The sequence below is a fragment of the Chrysemys picta genome, chromosome 5 (assembly GCF_011386835.1).
Source record: "Chrysemys picta bellii isolate R12L10 chromosome 5, ASM1138683v2, whole genome shotgun sequence".
Classification (NCBI taxonomy): Eukaryota; Metazoa; Chordata; order Testudines; family Emydidae; genus Chrysemys; species Chrysemys picta.
In genome coordinates, this window is record NC_088795.1 from 140471626 (window position 1) to 140486007 (window position 14382).

Genomic DNA, 14382 nt, shown 5'->3' on the forward strand with positions numbered 1-14382 from the left:
TTTGCTTCTTCCTTTCCTGCCAGCTGTTTTTTAGAGCTGCAGCTCCCAAATGGGGAGGACGGGAGAGAAGACATTTCATTCGAGACACAAGAAGCTTTCTTTGGCAAGGGGATCATAACTTCAGTTCGTTTGGGTAGCTGCGGGTTGGGAATTTGAAACCCCCTCAGCCAAATTCTGTCCTCGTTTACAGCTGGGTAATCCCGCTGACTGCAAGGGGGTGGTGAAACAATCCCAAAACGGTGGCCCTTAGTGGAGATCGGACCCAGACACTTCTGTGCTAAAAAGCACAGGCTTCTAGCATGGGAGCTACAAGAATGGCTAACTGGTAGCACTAGTAGGCTCTTATCCCCTTTGTGAGCCAGCAGCTACAGAGGAACCTAACCCATGCTGAACCAGGAGGTTAGCCTTGAACAGAAGTAACCGAGGACAGAAATTGTGAGGAAGGGACTCTGGGTACGTCTACACTGCAATAAAAGACCTGTGGCTGCAAGTCTCGGGAAACTGACTAGCTGAGGCCGAGGGAAAGTTACTTAATGTCACTCTGCCTCAGCTCGACTGTAAGAGGGGAAGAATTGTATGTCCCTGAATCCCAGCAGTAGTGAGCGACTCCACGGTGATGAGGAAGAGAGATGGCGAGCTGGAGAATGACTGTGCTTTGGACTAACTGTTTGATCACCTCCTGTGTTACTCATAGACTTCAAAGCCAGACCCATGGGGATCATCTAGATTGACCTCCTGCATGTCACAGGCCACAAAATCCCGCCCGCACACTCCGGTACTAGACCCCTAACCTCTGGCTGAGTCACTGACATCCTCAAATCAGGATCTAAAAGAATCCACTGTTGACTCTGCTTCAAACCAGCGAGTGACATCAAACCAGGTCCAGCTCACCGTGTCCAGTTTGTGTCGCAGTCCCACCCAAAGTAACACCACGCTCACAAAGTTCTATGGCTGACTCTGCCCACAGGGAAAAGCCTTTGAAGGGATACATTCATGGAGGTTAAGTCCATCAATGGCTATTAGCCAGGATGGGTAAGGAATGATGTCCCTAGCCTCTGTTTGTCAGAGGATGGAGATGGATGGCAGGAGAGAGATCACTTGATCATTGCCTGTTAGGTTCACTCCCTCTGGGGCACCTGGCACTGGCCACTGTCGGTGGATACTGGGCTGGATGGACCTTTGGTCTGACCCAGTACAGCCATTCTTATGTTCTTATGAAAGAGGGAGGCAGTGAAAACGTTGGTGTTGGGCACACAGATCAGTGCCAACGGACATTCTGGAGTGGGTTCTCCACGACAGCTCCCAGTACCTGCTGGGAGTTGAAAGCAGGTTCTGCTGCTAAGGACAGCCAGCCCCGGGAATGCTTACGCTGTTGCTGTGGCAGCTAGCCCTGTGGCTACGGTGGAGGAGCACTGCACCAAGAGACATTTTCCCCTTGCGAGTGTGAGCAGGAGCAGCTCCCCAGTGAACAGCGGATTCTTACCAGCAAGTTAAAGAAGTATGGGCTGGATGAATGGACTATAAGGTGGATGGAAAGCTGGCTAGATCGTCGGGCTCAATGGGTAGTGATCAACGGCTCAATGTCTAGTTGGCAGCCGGTATCAAGCGGAGTGCCCCAGGAGTCAGTCGTGGGGCCAGTTTTGTTCAACAGCTTTATCAATGATCTGGATGATGGGCTGGATTGCACCCTCAGCAAGTTCGCAGATGGCACTAAGCTGGGGGGAGCGGCAGATACGCTGGAGGGTAGGGATAGGATACAGAGGGACCTAGACAAATTGGAGGATTGGGCCAAAAGAAATCTGATGAGGTTCAACAAGGACAAGTGCAGAGTCCTGCACTTAGGGTGGAAGAATCCCAGGCACTGCTACAGGCTGGGGACTGACTGGCTAAGCAGCAGTTCTGCAGAAAAGGACCTGGGGGTTACAGTGGACGAGAAGCTGGATATGAGTCAGCAGTGTGCCCTTGTTGCCAAGAAGGCTAACGGTATATTGGGCTGTATTAATAGGAGCATTGCCAGCAGATCGAGGGACGTGATTATTCCCCTCTATTTGGCACTGGTGAGGCCACATCTGGAGTATTGCATCCAGTTTTGGGGCCCCCACTACAGAAGGGGTGGACAAATTGGAGAGAGTCCAGCGGAGGGCAACGAAAATTATTAGGGAGCTGGGGCACATGACTTACGAGGAGAGGCTGGGGGAACTGGGGTTATTTAGTCTTCAGAAGAGAAGAATGAGGGGGGATTTGATAGCAGCCTTCAACTACCTGAAGGGGGGTTCCAAAGAGGATGGATCTAGACTGTTCTCAGTGGTGGCAGTGACAGAACATGAAGCAATGGTCTCAAGTTGCAGTGGGGAAGGTTTGGTTGGATATTAGGAAACACTATTTCACTAGGAGGGTGGTGAAGCACTGGAATGGGTTACCTAGGGAGGTGGTGGAATCTCCATCCTTAGAGGTTTTTAAGGCCCGGCTTGACAAAGCCCTGGCTGGGATGATTTAGTTGGGGATTGGTCCTGCTTTGAGCAGGGGGTTGGACTAGATGACCTCCTGAGGTCCCTTCCAATCCTGATATTCTATGATTTTATGCCCATGAAGCAGGTGTAGCACTGCAGTTGACACTAACACCTCTAGGTGCCTTTGGGAGGGGTGTGGAATCCACCTCCTCCAGAAAGCTAATAATTTTTAGTATATTTTGTTCCGACATCAGAGGTCAGGTACTATGCTCCCCGTTTACAGATGGGGAAACTGAGTCACAGAGGGGGGACACAACTTACCCAAGCACAGCCAGCAAGCCAAGATTTGACCCAGATCTCTTGGCTCCCAGGTGACTACTGGGCACCAAACTTCGCCCACTGTGGGTAAACACCACAAGCAGGGGGGGGGGGGTCCTCTGCACAGTTGGGGAGTAAAGACATACACCAGAGTACTCTCCCCTCCCCCTCACCTTGCAATCCCAAATAGGAGCGGAATCCAAACCCGAAACATCTGCTATTTTTACAGACACTGCTGGGTTTATTTTTTCCCTGTTTACAGATTTCCCTGCTGGGTTTTGTTGGTTATTTTTTAAGAGGAGAAAAAAATGTTATGAAAAACAAATAGACATTCAAAAAGAAGAACCCAACCTACTTTCAAAAATATCGTCTGAAGTTTCCCACAGTTCTTGCCACAGCAGTTGGCGCCGGTCCTGGAGAAAAGCACTTCATGGGCTGGCACCCGGGCGTAAGCCACACGCTTGTCTCCTCGAAGCATCCAGATCACTATGTCTGGCAGGCTGTTCTGGGGCTGGAAAACATGGTGGCAGACAAATCGCATCTATCCAGCCTCCCCAAATCAAGACCATGAGTCAACAAAAATCCAGGCTGAAAAGTGAGACGCGGAGAGGGAGCGGTGGAATCTCAGCAGGCCTCACCACAGAGCAGGCAGCTGGCAGGGTCGCAGAAAGCAGAGACGGGAAAGACCCATCATTATTAATGGATTACAGTAACGCTTACGTGCCCCAGTGGAGAACAGGGCCCCATTATGCTAGGCATTATGTAAACACAGAGTAAGACAATCCTTGCCCCAAAGAGCTTACCGTCAAAATAGACCATATGGAAAAAGGGTGGGAGGGGAAACTGAGGCACCAAACAGGGATTGGACTTGTCCTAGATCACACAGCAGGTCAGAGTCAGGAACCGAACCCATGTCTGAACCCAGGGCCCTACCCACTCGACCACCCTGCCCCACTGTTAGGCGGCTAGACCCACTCCTGCCTTCAGTAGTTGCAGATCCTCAGAATCAGCTGCTGGATTTTTGGGGGTGTTTTCCTGTGTGTGAATTTCACTGCCCATGAAAGGGGTCAGGCTATTTGACCTCAGCAGGAAGGAGGGAGGATGCCCCCTAGTCTCCAAAAGCCCTCACCCACAAAAGCATCAGGTGTGGTGTCAGCCTGTTTAAATGTGGGGGTAGTAGGTGGAGCTCACAATACCAACAAGAGGAGGACACAGACCCCAGAATTGAACACAGGGATGGGGGTGCAGGTCCCAGGATCCAAACAAGGGATCCAGAAGGGGACACCGAGCAGAGGACCCCAGATAGTGCCCACTGCCCCGAGGAGGAGTCCAAGGAGCCAGTGGATGCCGCCCAGAGAAACTCTGCCCCAGAGTCCCAGAGACACCATCCATACCCCTTGCAGCTTCCCCCTCCTGGCCTGGGGGCCAGTGCCGAGGAGGACATCTCTGGAGGCTGAAGGCCGCTGGCTGCGCACAGAGCAAAGACAGCCTGGCAAGGCAAGGGGATGCTGTGGTGGGCTTCATCTCAGCAGTTTAGTCTCCATGGTTTAGTTGGTCTCTGCTGGTGGCGCCAACAAGGACACTGTCTGCTGCCAAGTGATGTGGGCACCTGCGCACTACCCACAGAAAAAAAAATACCCACTGCTGTTTGGGTAGCTGCCACCGACCAGCTGTTTGGCAGCTGGGGGAGGCACTTGGGGGAGGGCAGAGAGCAGGGGGCGGCAGGTGGGCGGGGCCTTGGGGGGGTGGAGTGGAAGGGCCTGGGGGCACAGCAGGGGTGGAGCACTCCTGGGGGAAATGAAAACCCAGCATCTATGGGTGTCACTCCTTCAGCTCAAGCGGGAGAGGTGTGGGCTTTCAGTGCGAAGGTCCTGGATTCACACGCTGATGAAGACACATGGTGGGAAGGGTCATCACACTAGGATTCAGCGCCTCAGCAAACATTCAGCACGTGCGCTAAGTGTAGCTCCCAGGCAGGGACTGGGTATCTCAGTTATGGAGCCTTCTGCCTGTCAGTCAAAGGTGCGGGCCCAGCACAAGATCAGAATTGATCACAAGCTGTTCGTTTCTCGTGATTATTTGGTGGCCTTCTCCCAAGAACCGCCACTGTGCCCGGCCCCCTTGCTGTCAGACACAGCAGAGAAGGAAAGGACTGACTGGGACATGATCACTGAACGCCCCCACTAACTGGGTTTGCGTAGCAAGCCTGCGCGATGTGTGTCACATCCTTCTCTAGTGGCTGCTCCAGAAAGAGGATAAGAGCCTACTGCTGCCGCCCGCTGATGGACTGACTCCTTTAGCTCAGGTGGTAGCGCTCTGTGCTTTGGTGCTGCCGGCCCAAACCCCGCTGATGCCATGGGGGAGGAGTTATACTGGCACCGACGGTGTCAGAGCCGGGTAGTTTCTGTGCATCACTAGAGGTCGTGCCGCGGGGCTGTCATTTTGGCACCTTTCGTCAGCTCGACAATTCAAATCAAGACAGAAAGAGCGCCTGTCCCGTGCCAGTCCTAACTCAGGAGCGCAGAAATCATGGTACCCCGCTATTCCCCTTCTGCCGCCTGCCCATTCCCCGGCGAGCCCCAGCCCGCAGGACGATGCTAGAGAGGGTAAAGCTCAAGGCTCGGGGGGGAAATTTCAAGCCCACCCAAACACCGTGCATTTGAAATTGTAGCTCAGACGCTGAAGTTATCAGGTTCCGCCTCAGGAGACGTGAGGGGGGATGGAGTGGAGATGAAGGATGAATGCAGAGAGACAGAGACTGTGACTCAGGAAGCAAAGAGAAATCCAGTGAAGGAAACAGCAGCAGAACAGCCTAGACTATTATCCTCAGCACCGAGGGTCCTATTTGCTTCAGCAAACGCTCCCCCAGTGTCAGGGCACAGGATCGGGCCACTGATGTCTAAGGAAACCTGTGAGGACTTGTTTGGAAAGTCGCATTTCTCCCTCCCATCCCAGCCGGAGGCAGGCAAGCAAGGGCAGCCGACTCCCTTCACTAGTCTGGACGCAGACTGAGCCTGCCCTGCCAGCCCTCTGACTTCAGGACCAAATGTTCTGTTTCAAAGCTGGGGCTGGCAGAGTCGCAAACCAGAAACCACTGCGGCTCTGGCCCACGCTCTGAAATGTGCCTCCCTCTCCCCTGAGAGAGAGTCTCTCTCTCCACAACCACAGCGGCTGGCAAGGGCGCCCGGGACCTCCTGCGCTGACCCCAGTGCTAAAGGTCTGGTGGGGGGTGAAAAGAGCCTGTCCCCAAAGGGGAGCGAGGGACTTTAGACCCCATTAAAGGAGGAACACCACAAAACCCTTCCTGTGGCTCCAATCGCCAGACACGGAGGCCAGCTCCTTCTCTGCCGTGCTTTCGCTGCGGGTGGCTTTAAGGATCACAGAAACAGTCACCGGGCTGCAACATCACACCCCCCACAACTGCCTGACCAGGATCTTGGAACAACCAAAGAAGAGATGGATCCCACCTCTCCGGAGAATCCAGCCCAGGTTTTACACCGTGCTGCTGGCTGGGTGTGGACTCTGGGGACCAGCAGCACCCCATCTGGTACAAATCAACATAGCTCCGCTGAAGTCAGTGGTGATTTCCAGCAGTTGGGGTTCTGGCCCTGGGCATTTAAACCCAAATCACTCTCCCACTGAAATCAATGGTAAAACTGCCACGGCCACGGCTGTGGGGGGGTCTCACGCCCTATAGGGATAAGTGCGGCATAGGTTGAATGTAGAGGGAATTAATAAAACTCCAACTCTGGCACCTTGCTACCAAATGTCATGGCTTCGTTTTAAGGGGCGTCCCATAACCCGGAACCACCAGGCCCAGTTTTCAAACACGGGCGTTTTAAGGAGGCTTCCAAACTCCTGCCTTTGATGTCGGAGTTGGCAGTTGGGCTGGCAAATTCCCCTGGGTTTGAAAATCAGGCCTTAGAAAGCTTTGATGGCTTGGAAACCAGAGGGTGCACCCCAAATTAACAGGCTAGACCCTGGATGTTCTCAATCCTGCCATTTAAGGTATAAAGCTAAGACCGATCACCAGCCCAGATCCAAACACTGCCCAGATTTCAGGGAGTCGGGATTCAAACAGGGGGGCTGGGCCCTACCTTGGATAGTGGGCTGAACCTCCAGATTCCCCAGCACCCCTGAATTTTAGGGACATTTGGATAAAGATCTGGATGCCCCTCACTCACCCGCACCCCCCTCTAGAACAGAGTGTGGCAAAGAGGGGCAAACCGATTGCTACCGAAGCTAATGGATAAAATTCACCCCTGTGTAGAGGGTCCGTCTGTATATCAAGAGCTTAGGTGGGATGCACAGGCCTTTGCACTGGTGTTCTGCACAGTGGGGACCGTCACCCTCTGGAAAGCCAGCTGGCTTAAAAGCAAACCTGACCGGGGTGACATTGTCTGTATGGTGTATTTCTTCTGAGGTTAGAAGCCCAGCCAGCCACTGCCTTTAATGAAACTCCCAACAAAACTGTTCTGGAGATCAGAGAGTGGTGGCGTAAAGGGTAGGCCCCATGTACAACTAGCATCTTCTTATTCACCAGACCTGCCCCGCCATGAGCCTCAGACTCAGATCTGCTGACTTGACTGGCTCAGACAAGTTCTTACCACTTCTGACTCGTGTCTGGGCTTAGCCACACGGCGAAATCGACCAGAACAGCTCCCCACGCGGGCACTCGAAGGCTAAGCGGCGCTGCTGTAGAGCTGCGCTGTAGAGGCGCACTACAGCGTTCTCCGGGCACTATATTCCCGAGAGGCGGAATTCTTCCATCAACCTAGCGCTGTTGACGTCAGGGGTGAGGTCGGCATAGCTCTCCCAATGTATGTTTTCAGTGTGCACCAGCCCTTACTCTGGAATAGCTATCGCACTTTAAATTCACTCCCTACCTTATTCTAGGACACCTTCCGTGTATAGACACGGCCTTAGCTCTCCAGAGCTAGCCCCGCTATGGGAGGGTGCGCTAAACATCTCCTCTGGCTTGTGCATCAGCAACAGTATTGCTTACTAGGTTCCCCCCAGGCCTTCTCCGCACTTAAAGGTTTGTCCCTTTAATTATTTAATGGCATGATTAAAGCAGAACTGCAAGGCTAGCATGGATGCAGTTATACCAGCATGCCGTGCCGTTACATCAGTATAGCGTATTCCAATTCAGTGAAGTGAAATAAGTTATACAGGCCTAAAGCACCTCATACTGGCATAACTGTATCTACTCACCAGGCAGGCTTTTCTGGCATAACCACCTAGGTGAAAATCACCCCCCTCACTGTCACAGTTATACCAGTAAACAGTGTAGTGACAGCTCTGCAAACCCTCTGAAGGAAGTGGGACTGCACAGGGGTTACCTGGAGCGCCCTTGCTACTTGAGATGATGAGGTGTGGAATGGAAAGGACCCGGTTTGGTCCTCAGATCCCAGCGGGAGTCTGTATGGATGGGTGAAGTGTTACCCCTGTCCTGGAGCAACCACGTGAACGGGCACAGGTGCCCAATGCAGTTTTGATCTGCTTTTAGTTAAGGACCAGCTGCTAACAGGTGACTGCTTTTCACTGGTCCGGAATGAGCGCTTAGGCAGGTTTTGCGGCACAGAATAATGGCCCAGATCCTCAAAGGAATTTAAGTGCCTAACTCCCCTAGGCACCTAACAGGCTTTGATAATCTGTGCCAATATCACCATTTGCTTCAACTAGAGGAGAGTTTAATGTACCTGGAAGCTCCTGGCAAGAGTTGAGCAGCCACAGATCCCAAGGAAGTCCTAAACCTTCTCATTCCTAATGAAGCAGGCAGCCTAGAGCTGAAGGCTTGGTGGGGATTATTAATTTCCAGACCATCGTCTGTTCCCCTGGTGGGTCGGTAATCGGCTGCGTCTCAAAGAGCACAATTCCTAGCATGCATCAGTTTTGGAAAGTTCTACTGGTAAATTTGCTATGGGGACACTCTGGAAAATTAATCCGAATTAACTAAAGATGTCAATGTAAAGTGGATTACTTAAATCACATTAAACTCCTATGCGGTTGTTCGCCTTAATTCGATTTAACTTAATTTGCTTCCAAAGTGAATATAACTAAACCGAGTTAAGGCCACGTTAATTCTCAACAAGAGCATCCACACAAGGTTTTAACTAATCCACTTCAACCGGTCATTTAGATCAAGGCCTGAGCTACGCTAGAAAATTAGGTCGGCATAACTACAGTTGCTCGGGGGTGTTAAAAAAACCTAAGTCCAGTGGTGAGCTGGAGCCGGTTCCCACCGATTCGCAAGAACCGATTGTTAAATTTAGAAGCCGGTGTAGAACCGGCTGTTAAAGGGGCGGGTGTAGGGTGACCAGATGTCCCGATTTTATAGGGACAGTCCTGATATTTGGTGTTTTGTCTTATATAGGTGCCTATTACCCCCCAACCCCTGTCCTGATTTTTCACCCTTGCTGTCTGGTCACCCTAGGCGGGTGGGTGGGCATACAACTCCGGTCCGCGGGCCACATCCGGCCCGTGGGACCGTCCTGTCTCCGGCCCGCCTGAGCTCCCAGCTGGGGAGGCTCCCCTGGCCCCTCCCCCATTTCCCCCCCTCCTTGCAGAGCCGCAGCGTGCCCGAGCCACTAGGGCCAGCACTCTGGCCAGCTCTGCAGCTCCTGCCGCTTTGAGTGGCAAGGTAAGGGGGGGGGGGCTGCGAGCTCCAGCGGGCTGCACGGCATCCTTACACGCTGCCCTGAGCAGCATGGTAAGGGGGCTGGACCGGGGCTGGGAGGAGGGGTTGGATAAAGCAGGGGCTGGGCAGGGAGTGGTTGGAGGGGGCGGAGGTTCTGGGGGGTGGTCAGGGGATGGGGAATGGGGGGGTTCGGGTAGGCATGAGTTCCAGGGGTCTGTTGGGGTGGTGGTGGATGGGGTCAGGGGAGTCAAGGGACAGGGAGCAGGGTGAGTTGGGTAGGGGGTGGGAGGGGTCCTGGGGGCAGTTAGGGTGGGGGGTCTCAGGAGGGGGTGGTCAGGGGACAAGGAGCGGGGGGGGTTGATGGGTTGCTTGTGGGTTCTGAGGGGGGCAGTCAGGGGCAGGACATGGGTGGAGGTCGGATGGGGGGAGGGACAGGCTGTTTTGGGAGGCACAGCCTTCCCCACCCGGCCCCCGATACAATTTTGCAACCCCGATGTGCAGGGCCGGCTTTAGGAAGTGCGGGGCCCGATTCGAACAGTTTCGACAGGGTCCCGGCAGGGATGACTGAAAAAAAAACACGTAAAAAACCACGTGGGGCTTGTACTCACCAGGCGGCGCTCCGAGTCTTCGGCGTCACTTCGGCAGCGGGTCCTTCACTCGCTCCGGGTCTTCGGCGGCACTGAAGGACCCGCCGCCGAAGTGCCGCCAAAGACCCGGTAGGGAACCGGTTGTTAAGATTTTGGCAACTCATCGCTGCCTAAGTCCCTTTGTAGGCACTAGGCGGATGGAAGAATTCTTCCATCAACCTAGCTACCGTCTCTCGGGGAGGTGGGCAGTGTCTATTCTGAAACTCTGCCCTGGTGGAGCAGCAAGGCTGGAATGTTTTAAGTGTCGACACCCCCTAACATTCCCAAGTAGACAAATCCTAAGGAGTTGCTCCCAGCTAGGATGGCTTACCTCAAACGAGCCTGGAATAGCACCAAGATGGGCTGGGTGGGAAAGATAAAGATCTATCAGGGAAAAAGCAATTCACCCCCCCTTTTACCTCCTCTGCCATGGCTTTTAGCCTCAAGAGCCAGTCCTCAGCCTGGTCCAGCACTGTCTGGAGGTCAGAATCCTCGTGCTTCAGGTTCAGAGCTGCCTGGACAATCTGGTGCAGGTTGGTGCTGCGGAATTTGTACATGTTCTGATCCAGATGGGTGCTGGCTGTCTTGTCGCTGACGTCGACTAGCGGCTGGCTGCAGATGGGGGTGTGGGAGAAAGGAGCACAGAGAAACAGGCCAACGTTAGCTGTGCTTTGCGAAGCAATGGCTTTGCTGGGGACTTTCTTTTTACGAGCAAGTTTATGCAAAAATAACAAGCCACCAAAGAGATATTTGGTGAGTGAACAAGCGCCACTTGTTCTGGGGCCGGTTTTGTTCAATATCTTCATTAAAGATCTGGAGGATGGTGTGGACTGCACCCTCAGCAAGTTTGCAGATGACACTAAACTGGGAGGAGTGGTAGATACGCTGGAGGGTAGGGACAGGATACAGAGGGACCTAGACAAATTAGAGGATTGGGCCAAAAGAAATCTGATGAGGTTCAACAAGGACAAGTGCAGAGTCCTGCACTTAGGACGGAAGAATCCCATGCACTGCTACAGACTAGGGACTGAATGGCTAGGAAGCAGTTCTGCAGAAAAGGACCTAGGGGTTACAGTGGACAACAAGCTGATATGAGTCGACAGTGTGCCCTTGTTGCCAAGAAGGCTAACGGCATTTTGGGCTGTATAAGTAGGGGCATTGCCAGCAGATCGAGGGACGTGATCATTCCCCTCTATTCGACATTGGTGAGGCTTCATCTGGAGTACTGTGTCCAGTTTTGGGCCCCACGCTACAAGAAGGATGTGGAAAAATTGGAAAGAGTCCAGTGGAGGGCAACAAAAATGATTAGGGGGCTGGAGCACATGACTTCTGAGGAGAGGCTGAGGGAACTGGGATTGTTTAGTCTGCAGAAGAGAAGAATGAGGGGGGATTTGATAGCTGCTTTCAACTACCTGAAAGGGGGTTCCAAAGAGGATGGATCTAGACTGTTCTCAGTGGTACCAGATGGCAGAACAAGGAGTAATGGTCTCAAGTTGCAGTGGGGGAGGTTTAGGTTGGATATTAGGAAAAACTTTTCCACTAGGAGGGTGGGGAAGCACTGGAATGAGTTATCTAGGGAGGTGGTGGAATCTCCTTCCTTAGAGGTTTTTAAGGACAGGCTTGGCAAAGCCCTGGCTGGGATGATTTAGTTGGGGATTGGTCCTGCTTTGAGCAGGGGGTTGGACTAGATGACCTCCTGAGGTCCCTTCCAACCCTGATATTCTATGATTGTATGATTCTATGAACCTCGCTGTACTTTTCCTTCCCCATCTATAAAACGAGAAGGCAGACAGACAGACTGACTGATAGTCTATTGCCTCTCTCACAGTCTTCTCAGGTTTAGCAAATCTTGCAGCAAGAATGTTGTTTAAAATAATTCCAATAATTTGTGCAACTTGCAGGGGGTGATAATGTCTCCCTCTAGTGGCTGTGCCACATATAGGCTAAATGCCTCCTACCAGTACAAATTACAAGTTCGTTTTTTCAAGCTCAAATGGTAGAGGCCTATGATTCTGACATTGAAAGTCATGGGCTCTATTCCTACGGACAAACTATGCTGGATATGAAGACTGGGGAAATGTCTGATTTATTTTTACAGAAGGCTATGCGTGATTCAGTTTCCCCTCTCACCTTGCTGGGCGTGAAGGGGTTACCTTCTTTCTTGAAACATGACAAGCAATGCAGTGACTGCGGGGAAGTCACTAAACATGAATGAACCATCAGAAACTAACTGTCACTAAGGTAATTTCTGCAAATCCCTAGTCCAGTGGTTTTCAACCTTTTTTCATTTCCAGAAAATTTGAATGGAGATGTGGACCTCTTTGGAAATCTTAGACATAGTCTGCAGACACTCAGGGGTCCACGGACCACAGGTTGAAAATCACTGCCCCCTAGACAGATAAGCAGGTTTGTGGAAGTACCCCCTGAGGTGGAAAGGCATAGACTGGTTTTGACAACATTCAAGAGGCCCAGCAGACAAGGAACAGAGAAATACATAAAGTGGGCGGACAGCTATAGGGGAAGTATCACTCACACTGGGTCTAAGAACTTACACGAGACGGTAACCAACAGTAACAAAGTTGCTAGAAGGGTCTGAAGGGCTTTGAGACCTACCAGGTCACCTTGTGCACCATGGGTGACATCTGGGGAGGTAGGCATACATATAAGCGGTTTGCAGTTTTCAAGATCTGCTTTCTCTGTAATGCTTTTGGTTCTGAATAAATACTCTGCTTTATGAAGGCTGGCTGGTCATTGGTCAATCCTGCCATCGCTGCTAGAAGACCACAGGACGGCAATCGCTGAGCTAAGCTCAGACTTACTAAGGTGATCACAGCAAATGGAAGGAGACATTGAGCCTAAATCCCTGGTCTGGAGGGAAAGGAACGAGTTCCCACCCCGAAAAAGATGACAGCTCGAGGCTTGAGATCTAAGTGTGTGCTGTGGAAGAGGCCATAAAGATGGCAGAGGGATAGTTAAGCCTGGAACCGTGACAATAGGGTCATCAGAACTGTAACCCTATCTAAAGTAAGGGCCCCAATGAATTCATCCCTTGGTCCGGAATTTCCACTTTCATTGTAAAAATATAATTCCAGTTCTTGCCCAGATGGTTGCAGAGATAACCTCACAGAGGTAAGCCAAGAGTCAGCCAATGCAGGGCTTCCTGCCTGAGTCCACACTGTCTGAAACAACACCTATGAGAGGTGTGAACTGCCCCAGTCATCTCAGCCGGGGCCGTGTGGACTCCATGATTCTGCAGCCATGGTATTTAAGATCTCATCTGAAAGACTCCAGCACCGCAAACTGCATAGGATTCAATCATCTGCCCAAGATAAACAAGTGGGGCAGGCGTAACCACTTAAGAGTGAGCAGTTGAAGTCTGCCATATATTTTGTTAAGAGCCTTCACCCTCTACCTAGTCCTGGGTGATCGTTGTATGAATTGCCCTTGAGAAATTGTTCCAATGGCTAATTTCCCTCACTGTTAAAAATGTACACCTTCTTTCCCATCTCAATTTGTCTACCTTCAACTTCCAGCCATTGGATCATGTTACACCTTTCTCTGCCAACTGAACAGCCTATTATCAAATGTCTGGTCTCTATGTAAATACTTATAGGCTGTGATCAAGTCACCCCCTTAAACTTCTCTATAACTCCTTGTGTCTGTCGCTATAAGGCAGGTTTTCTAATCCTTTAATCATTTTCGTGGCTCTTCTCTGAACCCTCTCCAATTTATCAACATCCTTCTCGAATTGTGGAAAACAGCAGAGGTCACAGTAGAGCCAAATACAGAGGTAAAGTAACCTCCCTAGGGACAGACATACAGCTAATCCAGAGGCACTGGGCTCCTCACAGGAATGCTCCATACCTCTTACCAACCATGGTGGATGCTGATGGTAGAACCATTAGCAATCACTAAAATTTCATAAAATGACTTAGAATCATAGAATCATAGAATATCAGAGTTGGAAGGGACCTCAAGAGGTCATCTAGTCCAACCCCCTGCTCAAAGCAGGACCAATTCCCAGCTAAATCATCCCAGCCAGGGCTTTGTCAAGCCGGGCCTTAAAAACCTCCAAGGAAGGAGATTCCACCACCTCCCTAGGTAACGCATTCCAGTGTTTCACCACCCTCCTAGTGAAATAGTTTTTCCTGATATCCAACCTGGACCTCCCCCACTGCAACTTGAGACCATTGCTCCTTGTTCTATCATCTGCCACCACTGAGAACAGCCGAGCTCCATCCTCTTTGGAACCCCCCTTCAGGTAGTTGAAGGCTGCTATCAAATCCCCCCTCATTCTCCTCTTCTGGAGACTAAACAATCCCAGTTCCCTCAGCCTCTCCTCATAAGT

General features: G+C 51.7%; 1 protein-coding gene across 13 annotated transcripts in view; it reads right to left on the reverse strand.

Moving 5' to 3' along the window:
* Positions 1-14382, reverse strand: part of DYSF (dysferlin) — a 291329-nt gene that overhangs the window by 152415 nt on the left and 124532 nt on the right. For all 13 annotated transcript variants that reach the window (XM_065597358.1, XM_065597356.1, XM_065597357.1 and 10 more), the window contains 2 exons: positions 10454-10646; positions 3124-3279 (listed from right to left, as the gene is read on the reverse strand). In XM_065597358.1, the coding sequence (XP_065453430.1) occupies positions 3124-3279; positions 10454-10646 (349 nt within the window). The remainder of the gene's footprint in view (positions 1-3123; positions 3280-10453; positions 10647-14382) is intronic.